The following is a 22,503-nucleotide window of genomic DNA, read 5'->3' on the forward strand; positions in this document are numbered from 1 at the left end:
CAACGTGGGTCTGGGCTCGTTGGAAAGCCACGGTCCTCAGCCACAGCCCCCTGAATCTGCCACTAAGTATAGGGTCCTCAACACTAGGCTGACAGATTTAGCTTTAAGCAAGTTGCTCCCCAAGTTAGGGTGCTTTAGCTAGTATTGCTCAATCACAATCCACACCAGGTAGGACTGTGCCTCCAGCATACTGTAACTGGAAGTGCAGCGTTCATATTTTTACCAAATGCCACAGTAAAGAGAAAGACAATTATGTTTTTAAAGAGAACAACATTAGCAGATGATATTTGTAACTTACGTGAATGAAAGCACTACTATCTGTTGCAAATTGAGACCTTGTACAGTATTATTGAGCTGAAAAAAAAAACAAAGAACATTATTAGTAATTTCTGTATAATGCAGACTATGTAAAATAATATGATAATCTGTTAAAAGGGGGAATATTTACTAAAATATGACACCGCATAATGTGCCCGATTCAGACCGGGCCTCAGAAGTACAGAAATCGCTATTCGACGATGTCCGCACTTCTGCGCATGGGCAGAGTTTGTGATTGCTTCGGTAAGCATCTTTTTTTCATTTCACGGTGTCAAATACATTACAGTACATTAGTAATTCTGTAGCCTAGAAACATTAATTAGGCCCAGTGTGAGCTTCTCTCCTGTCAAAGGCCTTTATTTAGATCTGATCACAGTACAAATTTGGGTACTTGTGTATTAGAGCGGTGCCCCCGATGTACATCGTACGATGAACGTATGTACCCGATGGCATGCGATGCGACGCGATTTTGACCTCCTATACGATTAAAAATCGTATAAGCACCCTAAAGGGTGCTTTTGAGCACCCTAATGGGTGCTTACAATGTTAAATGCACCCCCATGCCACCCCCCCACTATAAACGTGAACCCGAAGCGTGGCGAGCGCAGCGAGCCCGCGAGGGGCGGCGGTACGCGTCCTACGACCTTTTCATACCCCCACTATCCACGTTGGCGTGGAGTTGAGAATAGAATAGTGTGGCGAGCGCAGCGAGCCACCGAGCCCGAAGCGTGGCGAGCGCAGCTGGCCCTGCGAGGGGACGCGGATACCTTCACAGGTAAACGCGTCCCTTCGCGGGCTTCACAGGTATCCGCGTCCCCTCGCCACGCTTCGGGCTCGGTGGCTCGTTGCGCTCGCCACACTAATCTATTCTCAACTCCACGCCGACGTGGATAGTGGGGGTATGAAAAGGTCGTAGGACGCGTACCGCCGCCCCTCGCGGGCTCTCTGCGCTCGCCACGCTTCGGGTTCACGTTTATAGTGGGGGGGTGGGGTGGCGTGGGGGTGCATTTAACATTGTAGGGTGCTTATACAATGTTTAATCGCATCGCATCGTATGGCATTGTATGCCATGTACAATGGCATACAATTTCAAAATTGTATGCCATCGTACACTAACTAACGACATCGCGTTGCATCGCATACCATCGCATGTGTTATGGTATACGATGCGATGGGCGCCGCCAAAATACACAAGTACCCAAATTTGTTTTCACAATGGGCAAAACCATGTGCACTGCAGGGGGGCCAGATGTAACATGTGCAGAGAGAGTTAGATTTGGGGGAGTTATTTTGTTTCTGTGCAGGGTAAATACTGGCTGCATTATTTTTACACTGCCATTTAGATTTCAGTTTAATCACACCCCACCCAAACTTAACTCTTTCTGCACATGTAAGATCTGTCCCACCTGCAGTGCATATGGTTATGCCCATTTTGAGAACAAATTTGTACTGTGATCAGATCTGAATAAGGGCCAAAGTCTGCCTTGCATATGCAGTGCGATCAAGGGAGCCTTTGATCACAGATCATCCAATGGTGCGGCTTTGCGCATGCGCGTGATTGCACATGTGCATGGCTGCTGTACGAACACCTTTGGCAACTATCACATGGTAACAAGGGGAGATTTGGTGCCGGCAGGGGGTGGGCGAATGACTGCTGCTTAGCGAGTGGTACACAATCACCCCAAAAGGGCACACAAACTGAAAAACTAAAAGGGCACATGTTATTTCACATAAAATGGGTCACATTATCATTATTCTACTAAAGGATGTACAGATTATTATTACTTGACTAAGGACCTTATTCAGTTCCGTTCGCAAAGTGTGTTCGTTCGCACGGGGACGATGTTTCAGAGTGCGTGCATCCACTGCAAATAATCAGATTGCTGGGTGATCTAGGACAGCGGGCGGGGGGGGGGGGGGGGGGGAGAGGGGTCTGGGGCTTCCTCATTAGCATATGTGAATGTCCAGCGTTTAACGGGCGTTCCCATGAGAATGTTAGGCGTTCTCATGCTAATGAGGCCTTAACGTAGGCCCCAGGGACGAGCAGCTGATATCACTGGATGCCATCTGCCCACCCATTTCCTTCTGAACATGCCTCAGAGCACCCTTACATATGCATGCACGTTCCATATCATTCGATGGTCACCAACCATCGAATGATGTGGGTGTTCCCCTGCACTCTGCGAATGGATGTTTATGTAAAACCTCCATTCACAGCCAGTGCAAAGTAACGCACCTTGCAAATGGTGGGCCGGCGTACCAACCATTAGGTTGACTCGCAAGGATGTGAATACACATCCAAGTGAATCAACCATTATAACCCCCTAAATGTAGCAGAGATTATTTTTTCACTAAACGAGGAACAGCTTATTGCTTATTATTATTTAATTTAAAATGGCAAAGACAATGTGGTGCTATCTATATAGCTGGCATTCATGTGGTTTCTCTCTGTACTGTAAGCAGTCATTGGGAGGCTGTTTCTATTATGTGCTTATCAGTGGTGCAAGTAGAATTTTTTTCTTGGTGGTACTGATAGCCTCCACCAAAAATGGGCATGGTCATGTGTCATCAGGGGGCGTGGTCACATAAAGCTAGAGGAGTGACTAAATGACAATAGAGGCGTGGACACAGGAGACAGGGAATGAGAAACAGGGAATGACTGGGGGTGGGATGGCTCTTGCTTGGGGGAGAGCCAGGCAGCTTGTGCTTACAATAGTGGAGCCTGCTCTTCATGCTGTCGGCGCTGCTGATGCCTGTCAGTGTGACAGGCTAAATCAGCAGTAGCCGATAGCTGCATACAGCACCAATCATAACGCTGGGTGGGCGGGCTGCGGATGCATTATATTTAGACTTAAAATAAAAATAGAATTGACAGTGGATCAGGGGGTAAGTGGTACTGCGTACCTGCAACATATTTCTTACAGGTACTCCGTACCACGCCGTACCCCCTTACTTGCAACACTGGTGCTTATCATGTGGCACACTACTGTGTAGATATTATGAAGGTATAAAGATGTGTGTGTGTGTGTGTGTGGGGGGGGGGGGGTCAAAGCATATTTTGGAACTTTGGTCTACTATTGATAGTAGCATTATAATATTCTATAAATGAATCAATGATAATAATTTCATACTTCATTTTATTCAGTACTGTACATGTTTTCAAAATGATTTGATAAATCTGACAATTTACCCCACTGGTAACATTGCTCTCCAGGATCTTGAATTCATTGGTGTTTCTGTCTGATAAATTTGCATTGTAATCAATGTTGATGAATCTTGGGTGAAATATAAATGCATCCAAATTGGTCTTCGCATCTAAAAAACAAAAATCGAATTGAGATTATTTCAGTCTAAAAGGTCACTCCTATTTTACCCAGGATGCAAAGTGCTGATGATGTTGTGTTTTAAGGCCAGCAACAGCACCCAAGATCACTGCCTTTGCAGGATGAAATCAGCCCCACTTCACACAAAAGTTTTCAGAGACCTACTGTATGTGACAGCAAGCACAATGTGCAAATCAGTGCACCTGCTGCCATGATGACTCACACCCACGGAATCTAATGGGACAATAGAATTAACCCCTACAAATATATTGTATATAAGCTACCTAGTTCAGCATCCATACAATGTTTATGTAGTTTTGCTACTCTTGGTAAACATTGTACAACTTCTACAATTCTTAAGGTGCCCACACAGGGATAGATATCAGATCCAATCCAAAATCTATCCAATTTCCTTTAAAATTCAGAACACCCCTGATCATGGCCAGCCACATAACGATTGAATAAATGATCAGAAGGTTTACTCAATCATTCAGTGTGGCCATGATCAGGGCTGTTTGGGGTCTGCCGCTACGCCTGCTGCCACACCTCCACCCACCGTCACACCTCCACACGCAGCCGCCACACCTCCACATGCAGCTGCTGTACCTCCACACCCCTGCTGATGACAGTTAGAGAGACACAGGCTGTGGGCAAGAGATTTCAAATCAATAGGGTGGCTGCTGATTGACTGAGAACGCTATCTCAGCCAATCAGAAGCCGCCTTATTCATTTGAAATCTCTTGCAGTGGGTGGAGGTGTGGCACATGCCTATACATGGAATGATATGAACAAGATCCTGCAGGAGGGGTCTTTCATCTTTCTGCCAGCTTAAGAGATCAGCAGGCTCGATGAATGACCCACTGACACCCGCATTGGATTATCATCAAGCCCACACATGGTAAGATTACATTTTAAACGATTGGTCGTTCCGATCGGTCGGAAATGGACATTTTTTTTTACAAATCTTACTGTGTGTGGGCACCTTTAGTAATGCAATGAATACAATGTCCGATCCTAAGGTACTAGTTGCAGCTTTTATAAATAAATGTAATCTGTACGTGTAAGCACGCTCCGCTCGGGGAATGGCGGGGTTCCATTGGTACAGTATTACGCTGGTGATTTGTATTGCATGGTGAGCATCCACGGCCCTTGGCGGACAGGAGCGCAGGAAGAAAAGAAGAAAAGAGGATCGCCGGAACCTGAGCAATGACGCGCTGGCGGCAAGAATGAAAGGTGCTCCATCTGTATATTTTATGTTTTATATATATACAGTGTATATATATATATATATATATATATATATATATATATATATATATGTCCAACTTCACATCCACTACAAAGATTAGTGGTTGGGGTGCTCTATAATGGAACTACTGTATAGGGCTGGTTCAGAGGTGGAGGCCGTGCAAAATATGCCAGTATTGAATAGTCATCCAGCTACCTTGGTGCAACCTTTTGGCCTAAAAACAACATTGTGAGGTGTGATGAATTCAGGATAGACTGAAAATGAGTGGAACTCAATATTATTTAGGTTAATAGTAGCGTAGGATTCCACCCCCCCCCCCCCACCCCCCATTGCTGCGATTTTAGCAATTTGTATGTTTTTTTTTTTTTTTTTTTATACAGATACGGAACACTGAAGGTTGGTGTTTTGGAACAGATCATGAAACACTAAAAGTGGCCGGTGCACATCCATTATTTTAACACCAAAAATCATATTTTCTCTGTGTAGTTAATTTGACCTCCAGCCTCATCCAAATAATATACCTCTGGCCCTTCACTTGTAGGACTTGAAACTATTTCTTTGTTTCCAAAGTGTCAAGTTCATTCCACTCATCTCCTGCCTTCCATTACCACTTCCACACATTTCCACCTGTTAATTGATTCTCCCAAAGCTGTCATTTATAAATTTAGTTTACAACAAACGTTTCCCATCATCCTTCCTGTGTATTTAGGAAAGTAATAAATTGTATACAGTGTACAAGAAATGATATATAAGAAGTCACTCAGTAACCTTTCCTTTATACAAGTCATAAAGCTAACAAGGTATGGGTCAGTAAAGGAGTAACTGGTAGGTAGGTAAATAGATTAATAGGTCTAAAAGTCAGAAGATGAAATAAAAAATAAGATCAAGTGTTGCTTTCATTATTATTCCTTTGTTATATGTTACAAGTCTTCCAAAATAGGTAACAATAATAGTTTTACAATGTCATGCATGTACTTACTGTTCACATACAAACTTGCTATCAGTATGATACTGGTGAAATTGCGAGTGTTCAGAAGAGAATTTATAACACTGGTAGTATCTACAGTTGTTGTGTAATTGAGATTGTATTGAATGACCATGGCTGCAGACCCACTAACATTTCTGGAGGAAAAAAAGAGGATTGATAAAAGAAAGCGCATTATTAGGGTTTGTAGTACAATCATTTATAGACATTATTTAAATAACAGTAATATTTGCAAACCTTACTGACTGATTGGACCAGAGAAGTTGTATTATCCAGTGGGAGGAAAGGCTTTAGATTCCGGAGTTATGTATATCTGACAGTCTAGCAGCTGCCACAGAGACCTGTGGGTGTTGTTTCTGCATATTTGCTTTTGTCCCCCGATGTTACATTAGTGGGATACCTAATATTTACGTGTACACACTAGATTACAGGTGTTTGGGGGGATATCTGTGACACCCAGGGATTATATGGATGTGGGATAGTTATAGATATCTTCAGATGATAGATATGAGTAACTGAGTTTGGAAAACTCCTCAGAGTTCAGAAAAGGACTCAATTTATTGGCTGAGAATAACATTGCAACTCTTTGCATGTCATCAGAAGAAAAGGTCAAATACAATCTAGCAACATTCCCTGAATGTACACAGATAATTGTAAACATAATTCATAGAGACTTACGGAAGTGTCCTCGGTCCACTTTGATTTCCAACAAAAGAGTTAAGGCCCATACACACTTACCCCCCTCCCCCCACCCCGCCCGACCCCCCCCCCCTCCGGACAAAGGTAGGCCCCCAGTCAGCCCCCTCCGGTACCTGGGCAGCATGGGGATATGGGCAGAATGGTCTGTGCAATGCTGGGGTGGCAGCAGGGTCCTTGTGGTGGATGGGCAGTCAGCGGCAGGGTCCCTTCGGCAGATGGGAACTAGTAGCACTACTAGTTCCCATCTGCCACAGGGACCCTGCTGCTGACTTCCCATCTGTTGCAGGGACACCGCCATTGACTTCATATCCTCAGCTGGGACCCCCTGCCCACCCTGTGTTGCACGACCCCGTGCTGCCCGACCCCACTGCCTGCCACCCACCCGCCACCGCCGTAGCAGTGCCAAAGTGGGGGCTCCCAGATGTTTCGGGGCCCCAGGGCAACCACCCCTGTCACCCCATGGATAATCTCGCACTGAGTTACAAGCAGGTAAAGCATTGGGTAGTGTTCCTTATCTTCACGCCTTGACATATGGCTTGGAGGCTTAGCCCTATATCTGCAGATATATGTGACCAAGATCTCTGTATTATCTGATTATTATGTAGTTATTTCTCACTCAGTGTGCAATTGGCATACAAAATGTTTTTCTTCATAGTTTTAATACAGCTTTAAGAAATCAAAATGTGAAATCGGTGATGAATGGGGGAGAAGAGAGGGTAAGGCACTTGTGGGTGATAAATTAGGAATCTAACAGCATTAAGATTGAAACGGTAAGAGGTGAAAGAAGGGGAGTGAATGTTGCATAAATTATGATGGAAGATGAAAATGGAGTAGACCATGGTTTTGGTGGCATTCTTTAAAAGTAAGGCAGCAGCAGTTAAGGGCAGAGCCGCAGTGGGCAGCATCTGCAACTGGGAACAGTAGCTTGGCTGGCCAATCGGGAGGCTCTTCTGCATCATCTGCACACCGCGGTTAGTCAATTAGAATTCAGGACTCCTGTGAGATGGAGTCTTTCCTTCTCACCGCCCACCCCGCCCAGTCTCCATTCGTCGCAGCACAGCTGCTGCGCTGGCACTGCTCTGTCTAAACTCTATCTGACCTTCTGCTATTGATTGCAAAAACATCGAGCACTAGGTAACAACCATCAATGTTTTTGGAACATTGATAGTCAATAGCCATCCCTACTCTTGGTCATTTTTTTTTCTTTTTACACTATGCCACCACCTTCTTTGGCATTATTTTGGGGGGAACAAATGCTATGTCCCCAATGTTTATATGTTTGGGGGGGGGGGGGGGGGGGGGGGGAGACATGCTTTATCACCAACATTTATATGTTTGGGACACACACATGCTATATCACCAATGTTTATATGTATGGGAGGACACACACACGCTATATCACCAATGTTTATATGTTTGGGAGGGGGGAGACACACTGTATCACCGACGTTTATATGTTTTTTTTGGGGAGACGCTTTGCTTCACTGACATTATGGGGGAAATTTACTAAAGGAAATTTGTAAAAAAATAGCTGTATTTGTATCCAGAAATAGACTTATTTTTGACATTTACTATCCCGAAAATACGGCAAGTCGTATTCGTATTGATAGCACATCAAGACGAATACGAATTGCCGTATTTTCGGGATAGTAAATGTCAAAAATAAGTGTATTTCTGGATACAAATACACCTATTTTTTTTACAAATTTCCTTTAGTAAATTTCCCCCTATATGTTTGGTGGGGGGAGGGACACTGTATAACCAAAGTTTATTTGTTTGTGATGAGGGCACTATTTACACTGGCCACCATTGTTTATGTAAGGCCACTGGCCACCAATGATTTTACTATCCACCATCAGCCTGGCGCCCACCACTCAGGCGCACCAAGGACAGCTTCAGGCTTCAGTCTGGGCCAGTGGTGCCTTGGAGTGGGGAACCCTTTATTGGGGGGGGGGGTCTTTACTCCCCCAGGTACCCGGTCCAGGATAACCAGCCACAGAGGTAATGCTCTGGCCACGGGACCTAATATAATAAGTGTCCCCGGTTGTGGCATTACCCTGATGGCTTTTTGAGCCCAGTGCTGGTTTCCAAAATACGGGAGACCCCTAATCCTTTTGTCCCCCATATTTTGCAAACCAGGACTGGTCCAAGAGCCTAAAAAATACGGGGGACCCCTACTCCTTTTGTCACCTGTATTTTGGAAACCAGGACTAGTCCAGGAAAATATTCCCCTAAAGTCACCTTCGGGTTGGCGTTGATAGTGGGGGTGGGGTTAACAATGCATGCCACTTGCTGGCATGCGTTGCTATGCGATATTTAATTGTACAATCAGGGTCATTTTCCTGAAAATCACATCGCATACCATCGCATACCATCGCATACCATCGCATAATACCTGGGGGTTTGCAAGGATGGAATAACATGCAAATCGGCAGGAAATGGCCGAAAATCGGACGCAAAATCGCATCGCAGATCAAATCGGCCGATAAATCGTATGCGATATCGTATGCGATTTAGATGAAATCGTGCGCCGTGATAATACACAAGTACCTAAAGGGGAGATGTATTAAGCTTTTGTGAGAGATAATATAGAGAAGTTATCTAAAACAACCAATCATCTTCTCTGATTCATCTTGTACAGTCTCTGAAATAACAGTTATATGCTGATTGTTTTGGCAACTTCGCCATTTCATCTCTCAACAAACTATATATATTAGAATTATTGAGTATATTTATAAAACCATGACTGCTTTATACATCTATTAACAACATGTTCATAATGTGAATAATTTATTAAAATGAGAAGCTCTTACTTGAAGAACACTGTTGGTGCTTGCAGACTGCTGCCATAGAAGCGTTGTAGCACTGGTGTTATCTGTAAAAGAAATGAAACAATGGAAAATATGTATTAAGACATACAAACATTGCTAAGTGATGCAGTGAAAAACTCACCAGTGATCTCCAATAAAAACCTAACTACTGTTTCTCTTTAGTTCCTACCCGCCTAAAAGGTCTGTAATCTCCTTACTACACAGCAGTTTCCTTGTAGTTCTTCAAGTACTGCAGGGGCATTAATCTCCAAATATTGGATATTGGGGCTTTATACCTGATCAATGCTGCAGGATTTAGCAGCGCCCTGCGATTACACTGCAATAAGATGGCCACTGCCCAGTCTAAGTGAAATCCCGCCCTGTATAAGCCTGCAAATTACTAATCTGGGATTCGCTGCAAATGGATTCGCCAACCGCTACCCATCTAATGATTTCTCCAGTGTGTACAGTCTGTTTGTAGCCCAGGACTTACTCGGCAGCTGCAAAAGCAGCAGTTGGATTGGGGCCAGAGCTGATGTCACATCACATGACTTCCCCTCAAACGCCTGGGCGTGCCTGCGTTTTCCCTGGCACTCCCAGAAAACTGCCGGTTACTACCCCCAATCTCCGGCTTCCTGTCAATCAACTTGCATACAGCCAGGGATTAAAAAACGAGCAGGATTTTATTGCAGGATGGCCCCATGCATGTGCACTATGATCAGAACGCATGAACAGTCTATCGATAATTGTCCAGCCTGCAACTCCGTATCTGTGCTAAATAACCACCATTGTTCCCTGTGCGGTCAAAAAAGCTCACTATTGAACATGGCACACATTGATATCACAAGTCACAGGTATCAAGGAACTTGCAAATCTTACAGGGCAATTCTGATTCTAGTTACCCATAGGACCTTGTTATGCATTACCACATTAAAACCAATTCCGATATTGCTGTGCAGTAGACTGTCTTCCTTACAATTAGGAAGCTATCATTTTTGGAAAGGTGGCAGAGCTTTCCTACTGTACTAGCTCTTTATAATTCAATATTCTTCATTGTATTTCTTGTTATATTTCTATGTACTTCTCCCTGTTCTTGAACTGTGAGTCCGGGGGGTTGGTGGAGCAAAACACACACACACACACACACACACACACACACACACTAACTATCAATAATGAAAAAGCGTCACTCCAGGTGCTTGGATATCTACTACTTTTACTGTAACATGCCTACAGTGTTTCGGTCCGGAGCCCGTCTTCAGGACAGAAACCTGAAGACGGGCTCCGGCCCGAAACACTGTAGGCACGTTACAGTAAAAGTAGATTTACAAGCACCTGGAGTGACGCTTTTTCATTATTGATAATATCCATGCACTGGACTTCAGCAGTTGACAGCGGGCACCCAGGCCAAGGAGTAAAGTGGAGCAGGAGCCAGTGGGGAGTGACGGACTTTACTGCATTATATATATATATATATATATATATATATATATATATAGCAAAGGATATGCAGATGGCACTCTCAAGATTGTACAATCTTGAGAGTGCCATCTGCATATCCTTTGCTACATCTTTTCTTCTGAAAATTGAAAGGCACCTCAAGTATTTGCACCTACAAGGACAAGTGCCGGGACCCCTTTGTCCTATATATATATATATATATATATATATATATATATATATATATATATATATATATATATATATATATATATATATATATATATATATATATATATATATATATATATAATGAATGTGGCAGATCCAGTCCAAGTTTTAGAGTGGTAGCAAGAAAAACTGATGTGATCAAATTTGGGCTGATTAAGCAGCACCTGTGGCTTCCTAATAAAAGTGTTTCCAAATCAGAAGGTCATTGCTCTTGATGGTGGAAAAGCTGCCCAAGTGATAGGCCGGGGTGTGGGCTATAGTAGGAATCACTGGATATTTCTGAAGAGTTTGTACAATGCCGTGACACCTGTAAGCTGCAATGCTGTAACCATACTTGCTTATGCCGATTACCTGGTAAGCTTAAGCTTTTTTGCCTGCTACAAAATAAAGACCAAGACTTCATCTTTATCCAGTGTATGTGATTCCTTGTCACAGTATATAATATAGACTTTCCCACACCCTGTGATAAAGATGTTTATTCCCACGTATAAATTAAGGAAAAGATTGACACATACCAAACTCAGAACGGTATTTTGGAGGGTAATGGCATCAGATGACGAAGCATTGGAAAGACTAGCTGTATAGTCCTGTATAAACGTGAATGTCACTAAAACACCGGCTGTCATGGAATAAACATACAGTTATGTGGTGGCAACATCGTACAAGAATAACACGAGCACAAAAATAAAATCTATATCTAGAAAACAGTTAATTGCTAAAGGAAATCAGTTAACCACCTATAGCCACATGTAATCTATTTCCTGCCCATTCTCAGATATGTAGTCTAATGCATGGATAGTATACTACAGTATATTAGTATGGATGATACACAGCTAGAAGAGGATATCATAATGCATTATATTTGCCTATTTCTGATGAAAGGTTAAATGTTTCCATAACTCACCTTTAGGATCCAGGAAAAATAGATCCACAGTGATCTGATTTTTTAGGAACGTAGCGGCATTATTTATTATTTGCTGGATAACCGTGGTGTTGTTAATCGTGCTATTTTGGAAGTATAGACTGATGGAGGCCGTGACCATGAGGGGATCATTTCTGTACATAGGAGAAGGCATTTGGGAGTCAGGTTGGATGGAAAGATGCAGATATACAAATGAAAACTGATTAATAAATCACACAAAGTAACAATAGAAAACAACAAACAGATCCCAGTTTGCTCTTGAGGGAGTTATTCAATGAGCAATGTGCTATTTTCACAGAGAATATACCGGATTTGCATTCCGCCTATTCAAAGTAAAAAAAAATTCCGATTTGCGGAAACAATCCAAAAGTAAGAAAAGACGGGGATCCGTGAATCCACATATTTTTACGCAGGAATGGCCACCAGTTCATGATTTTAGCGGTCGTTTACACAAATGCAGGTTCAGCTTCTCAAAAAGCCGGATCTGCAAATGTGAATCCCGACTGTTTTCCTGGCGAATGTGGCTGGGATTAAATAGCAAAATCCCTGTATTTCCAAAAATTGGAAGTAAGGGGAAATATTGAATAAACCCCTGTGTCTGCAACCAAGAATAAAGACAGAATGAGAGCAGACAATATTCATATAGCTGGATAAAAATGCAGACATATACTGTAGGTTGGATGCAATTGATGAGAAAACACAAGGTTATACCGTATCCATAAGAACAATCCAATTTGCTAAATATAAAGATCTTAAGGTGCATGCATATTATGTAGAATGCATATTGGTGTCATTTACACAAATAGCATGATATATTATGGGATCATACAATAGCAGTGTAGAACGGAGATTCCCTTATATCATGCTGGCAATTGTGGTTCCTGAAGTGCCAGCATAACATGACTTTCTTGTTGGTGTTTAACCTCTCAATAATGTTGTCTCTCTAATGTTCTCCGTGCAAATAAGATCATATACACTATAGGGATAATTCAGCATAGGTCTCTAATCAACAAATTCACAAACCAAGCGATCATTGAACAACTGCACATGCATTCCTCATGAAAGGCACATGCGCGGGCGGAACTAGTGACAGAACATGCGTATGGACATGGCCACCACTAGTAGTTTTGGGGCCCGGGACTGACCTTCATTCTGGCCCCCCCCCCCCGCTCCGCTCCCGCAACACCCCCCCCCCCTTCCCCGGAACTCACCTCAGCTGACCTTGGTCTCGGTGAACAGTGCACAACACAGGCACAGTGTAGCCTGCACAGCGCCAAGCCCCTCTGTGTCCTAGGCTCGGCGCTCTGCAGGCTGCACTGTGTATCGTGCATGCCTGGCTGGGGGGCCGCCGGGTGGGGGAGGTGGTGTGCGGGTGTCACTGTGGGCAGCTGCCCGGGCCCCTCTAGAGGCCGAGGGCCCAGGACAGCTGTACCCACAGCACCCCCTGGTGGCGGCCCGGCGTATGGATCATAAACACAGTCCCCTAGCAGTTTGATTGACAGGAATCCAGCATTTTGGAGTGGAATCCTTACATTATCTGGGAGTGTCAGAAAAAATGCAGGTGTGCCCAGGCGTTATCAGGATGGCTCTGTGGTGTCAGCTCTGACCACTTCCAGCCTGTCTCAGTTACAGATTAGTTGAAGCCTCAGAGCTACTCAGATTTGGAAAGTCCATTTGATAGTTTGGGAATTGGATATGGATTTGCAGTGGATAACCATTAGCGATCCATCCGAAATTCTCTCGTAATTTAGCTAGGGACATTTGTTTTTACTGTCTAGGCAGCAGTTTACTCGCCGCAGACAAGAGCAATTTGTCAGATTAGCGATCCTTGGTGAATTAGCCCCTATGTTTGGTACACTTTTTAATTACAAGTGAACATACATTCATTTTATTGCCAATTTTTCAGAAGCCTCGCTGTTTGTAGACATGGATGTAAGCAGACAGGAAGAGACATAGAATCCGGAAAATACTGTATGAAAGTAGACACGGATGCAAAATGATATATAGGCAAGGTGAATAGATATAGGCCAATATACAGTTAAAAAATGTCTAGACATATAGAAATATTATATTGAGATTTGCATCATTGCACAATAGGTTGGTTTGTAACAAATTACATCATAAAGCCACTCAGACCACCCAGTTTTCTTGGGTAGTGAGTGTGATCCAAAAGGCTATTCTTTTCTCCAGGGTAGGGATGGCCGTTGTTGTGCTCTCCATCGATGATCAGCATAGATGGTGGAATAACAAGTGACCATTGATGGTTGCAAACTACTCAATGGATAGCCATCAATGGTCTTACCAGCTAATGATCATCCCTGTTCTTTCAGTGGCTGGCCTGTGGGAACCTGGGGGTGGGGTTTCACTGGTGTCAAGAAGGATCCGGTGGGTCTGTACCATCGATGGCAGGAAATCATCTGGTTCTCCCTTATAGATAGCAAAGTATTCTGATTTGGAATCATTGCTGATCAATGGCCATCCCTACTCCAGGTACTTCTGGAAATTTGGAAGTACCCTGGACATATAGTTGTAAAGGACAGGAAGCCTAATCATATGGACATGAAGAGAAACAAATGTAGATAGCATGATAGACAAGGAGTATCATAAGCACAGAAGCCTTATCTTCTAAATGTATGTACTGTAATACTATATAAACACAATCCCAGGGAATACTTTTAAAAAACATTGAGAAATAAATTATGCAGTTTAACACACATATGAAGACCCTAGGCATGCATGTTATGTAGGCAGGAAGAAAAGGCATGAAGGTATAGGAACATTAAATTTGTCTTCATCATAAAAATGTCAAAAATAGAAATAAAATTACTAGACATATAGTCAAACAGTAATTTGTTACAGTACAAATATACCATAAGGAGGTAAATAACCACTTACGTGAAGTTGTTTACAACCGGTTCCACAAGTTGCGGACCAAATATCTCCTTCAACTACAAAAGAAACTGAAGCTGTTACATACATTACACTTTATTACCTTTGGTGTAGCAACTATTTAAAAAATGTATATCAATATAATGTAGTGGGAGGAGCTTTTAAACTGATGACAGAGCTGCTGTGACCCAGGGCTGCGTGTGTGCATGTGTGTGTCTGTGTGTGTGCGTGTGTGTGTGTGTAGGATTCTCTGCCAGAACTAGATCTAGTGGCCACTGGTGTACCATAAAGGTGAGAAGGAACGTTAGGCTTTTATTATATTGGATAAGCATGTCATTTTAGTGAGCAAGGATCAAAAACATTATAATTTCCTAATATTGCAATTACTAATGAGAAAAGGCTTAAAACTTTGGAGATGTTTATATTTAAAGGTGAAAATGACCTTCCTATACCATCATTACAAATTAATAAAATAAAATCAATGTTGACCCTAAACCCAGGACTTATGAGGTGGAAACAAATATGAGCAACAATTCTAGGGGACTCATTTAAAACCGGAACCGGACAAGACCCCGGAACACGGGGGGGTGTCTTGTCCGGGGGGGATGCCTGTGATAGCTTTCACCAGGGACATGGAGAAGGGGAGATTACGGTCTCCCCGTGTTGTCCAGACCGTTCCGGTTTTGGCTACATGCCCAGACCATACAGGGAGACTTTATTCTCCCCGTCCTCCTCTCTCTGGTGACAGCTGTCACAGGCAGCCCCCCTGGCAGGACATCCCCCTGACCGGACACTACAAGCTCCGAAATGTTTGATTCCGGGGTCTTGTCTGGGTCTGGTTTTTATCCATACCCCAATTCTGGTGATAAATGAAAGATGGTAGAGGTTGGGCCAGAAGTGAAGGGAAATAGTAGAATGTTAAAAGTAAATTAAACGTTAGCAAGGGGAATGCATCTGAAATGATTAGTGCAGTGATTTGTTTTATCTAAACAAATTAAAATGAATGTTTACAGCATTGTCAATTTGAGTAGAGTAGGCTTGGAACATGCTGCTGGATTTATCTGACAAATCTGCTGATTGAAGTTGGTTCAGTATTCTCATCTTGATGCTGATTATGTTAAATTGTGCCTTGGCTCCTGTGAATATATGAAATAGGTGAAAGTATTTAGAGTGCATAAATAAATATTAGACATGGATGAAATGGACCATTGCTGGATAGTTCTCAGAACCAGACAACCCTGCAGAAGATACCAAACATTTCCTTCAAAGGGTCATTGTTCTGCTTCACCATCATTGTTAATGTGTTTCTCACTAGCCTGAAGCTAAAGCAGGGTTGCCTAACCTCCTGAAATGGCCGGGAGGGTACCAGAAATCAGGTCCCCACCTGGCCCCCCGGAAAGGGAAACAGCCCTCCCGGAGAGCCGCCTGGCTCTGGATATTCTCTGTAAAACATGGCATAATATGTGTCCTACACTATATAAATGTTAGTCCATTGTTAGTGTTGATTTTCTCTGTTACCATTTACATCCCAACAGTTTATACTAGCGATTTGGTATTTGCCATGCCAAAGGCGCGGCAAGTCCAAAAATGGGGGGAGCTACCCAGTGTTGGGAAAGGCTTTGTGTTAAAGGTTGTGGCCTAGTGCCAAGACCCCCGTTTTTGTCATTTTCGGGGGGTATACACAGTGCTTTCCTAGCAGCTGGGCAGCCCCCTCCATGCACTGAAGAGATGTTGTGAGCAGAGCAGCAGTGATCTCCAGCTCCCCCCAATTGCACCCCCTACCCACAGGACATTGCCAGCCATGGAAGGGACAGCGGGGCAGTCTATATTTAGTGGGACTGTCCCATTGTAATTGGGACAGTTGGGAGGTAGCATTTCTGTATAATTCTGTGCTGTCTATGCAGAGACACGCTTAGCACTGTCGGCAACGCTGCCTGTCCTGTTCAGTTTGACAGGCAGGAGGAGCTGGACAACCGGCAATTGCAGTGCGGGGGTAGCACTGGCTCTGCCCCCCACCCAGCACCCAGGGTGCGTGACCCCTAGCCCCCCTACCCTGTAGTTGCGTCTCTCCCTACTTTAATGGCCTGTGAGTGGTGTGCTACTGATGCCCATGGCGATGGCTGCCAATACTTCTGCTTCTTGGGACTAGAAGTTTGCAGGAATAACTCCATACCACCACTGAATAGTAAAACTAGGGATGTGCACCGGACACTTTTCGTGTTTAATTTTTTCTGTTTTCGGTCTGTATTTCTGGCCGTGTTTTGGATCTGAATCTGTTCCACAACACCACCCTTTTCATGTTTTGTATACGGAGTTTTGCATGATGCAGGGTGCCGGGGGCGATCGGCTGAAATCACATCATGTCAGACGCCCATCCTGTCTTCGGATGAAAGCCAGCAAATATAAGTCAGTCAACGACAATCAAATTTTTTCTCCAGCAGCGGGCAGGGCCGGCGCCACCACTAGGCAGCCTAAGGCATTTGCCTAGGGCCACTGGAGGGCAGAAGTTGGAGCAGCTGTCCATACTCCACCCCCTTCGCCGCCGCATCGCCCATCGCGCCCCTGTGCAGTGACTCGCCAGGCTGGGTGAGTCCGCAAGCAGAGCATTCCCCCCCACCTTGTAGCAGCCGCCTGACACCCCCCTCCCCCGGCTACTGTGTAGCACAGTAGCCAGGTCCGACGTATGCCCGGCACCCCCCCTCCACCTCCGTGTAGCAGCTGCCCGAAAACCTTCCCTCCCCTGGCTACTGTGTAGCACAATTGCCGGCCGCCGGCCACCGCACGCACGCCCGGCACCCCCCCCCTTCTCCGAGGACCGGGTGAGCGCCGGGGCGCCCCCACGCCTGGGGCGATCCGGTGCCTTGCACCGGCCCTGGCAGCGGGACATGCACTGGCATGGTTGCAAGGGAAATCAGCAGCACCGGGGGCGGCGATGCGGCGGGGCAGGCACGCTGGAACCCTAGGGGGTGTATTTACAAAGAAGTGGCTATTACAATTCATCTAACTAAGCAGGTTTGATTACATCACTAAGCCAAACATTTTGCAGCCAAACATGCCAAGAAGCTTCAGAAATATACCCTCCTAATGGGCCAGATTCTCTAAGCTTCAAAAGTGATAAAAATGGAGAGTGATAAACAGCCAGCCAATCAGCTCCTACCAGCCAGGTCACAGACTGTGTTTGAAAAATGTCAGGCGGGTGCTGATTGGCTGCCTGTTTTTAATTTTATCACTTTTGAATCTTAGAGAATCTAGCCCAATGTCTGTCAGGCTCAATCAGACTAAACAAGCTGCCAATCCTGCATGAAATGTAAACTGTTATTAGAACTTAAGGTGCCCATACACGGTACAATTGTTATGCGCGATGAGATGCGCTCTCCCGTCACACATCTCATCGCACAGCTCAAAAACTATGTGCTGCACATACTTTTTGGACTAGATCTCATCTCATCTCATTGCAAAACCTATGCAATGCGATGAGATGCGATATAGTATACAATATTATATACCATAATTGTAACGTGTATGGGCACCTTTACAATCTGTTTATTGCTAAATTTCTCACCATTAACTTCCAGTGTATTTGGCACAATGAAGAAGCTGGCATTCCCTCTTGTTGAAATGAGGTACATGAGTGCTGTGCTTGTATTTAAGAGATTTGAGGAGCTGATAGAAAAAAGTCCTGTAGCATAAGTCCAGCCACTGCTATTTCTAAAATGAAAATCAGAAACAGAACAGAGAAATCATATGTTTACCTTGAACATTTGTGGTACATTTACTTTTTCACTATATTACTGTCAGTTGTGTCTTAGCTTAGGGTATAAAGGCCTATACACACTAGACGATATTGGTGACAATATTGTTCAGAAAGGGCTTACGACCCGCTCCCTTGTCCAAACATGTTGGGACAAGGGAGACTTCATTCCCCCATACCGTCGGCCCCCCGAGTGTGGCATCAGCAAATGTGTATGCCGATGCCTGCCCCCCCCAGATATTTAGTGCACTCATTGCAAGTGATATTATGTAATATCATAAAGAACAAACAATTACCTCCAGTGCTCATCTGCTTCTCATTCAGGTTGCTGTGCATGTAACCTATCATGCATGTGTCCCATGCATGGAGAGACTTAGAGGAGCCGGATCAGGATGCCCCAGTGAAGGGGGTGAGGAGGTACATGCTTGTGGTGCAGTGACTGCTGGTGCCTGTCTGCATTTCTGCAATTTTTCTCCTTGTAGATTGTAGAAGACAATAGGGTACATATTGTCTTCTACAATAGGGTGTGGGTTGGTAGCATGCATTGAATAACTATGGAGGATTTTGGCATTCATTGACTAATGGGGGGGGGGGGGGGGGGGAGGGGGGGGTGGGGGGGGGGGGTTGTTGCGGAGTTGAATCCCTGTAGCATTATGTTAATTTTGGCTCAATCCATGTGGCATTATGTGAATTTTGTCTCAATCAGTGTGGCATTATATGAATTTTGACTCAATCTGTGTGGCATTATGTGAATTTTGGCTCATTCCATTTGGCATTATGTGTAAGGGGCAAGTATAATGGGGTCTAGTATTTTTTTGTATAATGTGTAGAAGTTGTAAATGGTGTTGTACACTACACTCAAGGACATGCCCCCTTTTGTGTGGCCACTCCTCTTTTTCCGAGCACAACTACATCCTTCACTTTTGTCGCCAAGGTGGGCCTGTGTACTTTAAACACCAGGGCCTATTTTTAACCCCATTCCCGCCCTCTCTCTTCTCTCCTCTCTCACTGCTCTCTGGCACCACTAACACTCCCCTCCCCCTCCCATCCCCTCTCCTATCATGGTGCACCCCTTGTCATTTTCTCCTGGATCCACCCCTGTCTGGCCCTTAGACCTCTGTAGGTGCCAGCTTACACAGTGTACCGTAAGAGAGTCAGGGTAGGCTCAGCTGCGTCAGTGGTATTCCCATCAGCTACTGAAACAGAATATGGTACTAGTGTTGCTTTTCTAGTCTGTGGGCCAGAGTTAGTTTCCACTTCAACCTGCAGGTATCGTAACAGGTCCCATGCGGTTTTAATACAGCCGATAATATGTGATCTTGTACAGTTACATAGTTTGGGTGTATCAATGTTGCGCATTAATAGCAACTGATACCACAATTTTGAGTTTAAACGTATGAGAAGGAACTCTACTGGATACGAAACATCACTGTACATCACAGTATCTACTGAGTCAATTTATGTTTCCTTATTTTGAGTGAGTTTTAAAATGTTGTGATTGACCATGCTGACTGTATCATTTTGCAGAGCACGTATAGCCTTCTAACAGAACCCATTTTCATTGGTTAAATAGTTATGAATTTCATGACTATATTGCAAACAGTTTTTGGTAAAGTAAATACATTTTTCCTCTGGTGTCTGAAGTTGACCATCTCCAATTTCCAGCAGGTGGGCTGTATATGTTCTAGATGTTGGATAGTTAAAGAGGTGCACTTTCAAGTTTTTTGTCAAATGTTAGTTTGTAACAATTTACCATAGAGAAGATGCCTTGATACAAGAGTTCATATCGAAATAATTTTGAAGTCTTGTATGATTACAATTATTTACTTTTAGTCTCGCTAAGAGTTGAGCGTGAAGCGGTCCATGTTTTTAAAATTATAGAGTACATCCAACACTCTACTTCTCCATAGATTGTAAGTTGTAACTAACATCAATTAGCTTAATTTCTTGTTGCCGAAAGATACAAAGGGTGAGATTTAATAGGATGAGAGATTCAGAAAGTAAGAGATTTGGTAAGAAATCTCCAGTTTTTTTTAAAGTAGCAATCATTTACACTTCAAAATCAGACTGGTTTTGCAGTGTAAATGATTCCCGCTTTAAAAAAACCTGGAGATTTCTTACCAAATCTCTCACTTTCTGAATCTCTCATCCTATTGAATCTCACCCAAGCTGTCAGGTCGTGTCTATCCATAACTTTCTGACCATGCATTAGCTGCTGATCAATCTCCATTCGCGAAGGGTTGCATGTGAATGCGATAAAGAGATTTTGTTATCCGTTGTTTCCTATGTATGTGAGCACAAATTATTTGTACTGGTGCATGTATTGTGGCTCTCCAATAAATGTGGATAGCAATATCCTGATATCAGGTCATCAGCTTATTAGCATTCACTGTTGGGTCCTTGTCCTCAGTGCCTTTCAAATGTATGTAACTTTCAGCATGTAGATTGGCTTGGGTGAACCGTATGCACTGTAATCTTTTGCTATCGACTTATACATTCTGGTCCACAAGAAATTGGTGGAATAGCTGGTAGTAGTGTAAAATGTTGTTTTCTTGTCCAGAACAGAACATACTGTGGTAAACATAGAATTCCACTGAAGAAATTATTTTATTTAATACAGGCCGCAGATTTTTTTGACTAATGCCACTTGGTAACTTTCTTGGCCTTTCCAAAATACAAGGGCATAATGCATTAACTATTGTAACTAGAGCCTCCGATTGATGTGGATAACTACCCTGTAATGATCTCTAGGCATGTTCTCGAGTGCTCTTTTAAACTCATGTATAAGAATCTTGTGATCTTGCAACATTCATTGTAAGGAAGTCACAACAACTTTAATAACACTTACAAAAAAGGGTCATCTTTAATGGACTTTTGCCATGCTGAGCCTGCTGTCAACAAAGCACAGGCTGTAGGTGTGTGCTGCTGCTAGGGAGGGATGGAGGGGGAAGGGGGGGTCAGACCAGGGCCCCCGCCAGGCCCCTCCAGCAAGCCCGGGCCCGGGCAATAAGTACCCGCTCCCCCCCCCTCTCGGCAGACCTGACTTTAGCTATGGGTATGCAGCAGACATTAGAGATTTTTGGTGCAATCTTATAGCAGAGCAGTCCCTAAATGTTTCTATGCAGCTGCAAAGTGTCAGTATACAGCAAGTTCTGATTTGACAGTTAAAACTATCTTTATTTGTTGTTATTCATTGTAGCCTATTGTCCCAGGAAGATTTTAGAGAACAGTTCAGGCAGACCTAAAAGCATGTAAGTAGGCACCTACCTACCGTACGTTAATAATGTTATTATAAACATGATCATTAACCCCTTCCCGACATTTGACGTACATTTACGTCATGGTCGGGATGTACTTCCCGACGCATGGCATAAATGTACGTCATGACTTTAAAGTGTCACCGCGTCTATAGACGCGGTGACAGAGGGACGATGGCTGCTGTCCCTGACAGCAGACATCTTCCCTCGTGGCCCAGGGGGGGCAGCGATGCCCCCCCCATCGGCGATCGCTGTGATTGGCTGTTCAAATGTGAACAGCCAATTGCAGCGTTTTCTGTGTACCGGCGAATAACGGCGCTCGGTAACACAGGGATCGGTGGTGATTGGTGCTGTTAAGTACAGCACCAATCACCACCGGGTGTAAAGGGGTCATTGGTGGTCACCCCACCTCACCCCACCTGCCCCCAAGGCTGTGATTGGTCCGTCGGACCGACGGACCAATCACAGCCATTACACCTCAGAGGAAATAACGGAGACAGCCCTGCAGCCGCCATTCCGGTCAGTAACAGCGGGCAGAGCGGTCTCCGTGCCCATCTGTCCTCTTATACTGACCTGATCAGCGTTGTGGTGTGGTGGCATCCATGCTGCCTGCTGCTGGTGCTTCCTGG

The 22,503-nt window shown here is 44.1% G+C and overlaps 1 protein-coding gene and 1 long non-coding RNA gene across 2 annotated transcripts; both read right to left on the reverse strand.

Moving 5' to 3' along the window:
- Nucleotides 1-5,872: 5,872 nt before the first annotated feature.
- LOC146072525 (uncharacterized) lies at nucleotides 5,873-11,670 on the reverse strand. Its single transcript, XR_014473168.1, has 3 exons — nucleotides 11,571-11,670; nucleotides 9,388-9,449; nucleotides 5,873-6,012 (listed from the first exon to the last, which is right to left on the reverse strand). It is a non-coding gene; the product is annotated as an uncharacterized LOC146072525 (long non-coding RNA).
- Nucleotides 11,671-11,696: 26 nt separating this feature from the next.
- On the reverse strand, nucleotides 11,697-20,847 carry LOC146073016 (uncharacterized). Its single transcript, XM_083180191.1, has 7 exons — nucleotides 20,782-20,847; nucleotides 19,762-19,880; nucleotides 18,429-18,574; nucleotides 15,878-16,002; nucleotides 14,873-14,925; nucleotides 11,960-12,111; nucleotides 11,697-11,752 (listed from the first exon to the last, which is right to left on the reverse strand). Exons 1-7 carry the CDS (start codon nucleotides 20,845-20,847, stop codon nucleotides 11,697-11,699), a joined length of 717 nt encoding a protein of 238 aa, XP_083036317.1.
- Nucleotides 20,848-22,503: the final 1,656 nt, after the last annotated feature.

The sequence above is a fragment of the Crinia signifera genome, chromosome 4 (genome assembly GCF_055691185.1).
Source record: "Crinia signifera chromosome 4, ASM5569118v1, whole genome shotgun sequence".
NCBI classification, from domain to species: domain Eukaryota; kingdom Metazoa; phylum Chordata; class Amphibia; order Anura; family Myobatrachidae; genus Crinia; species Crinia signifera.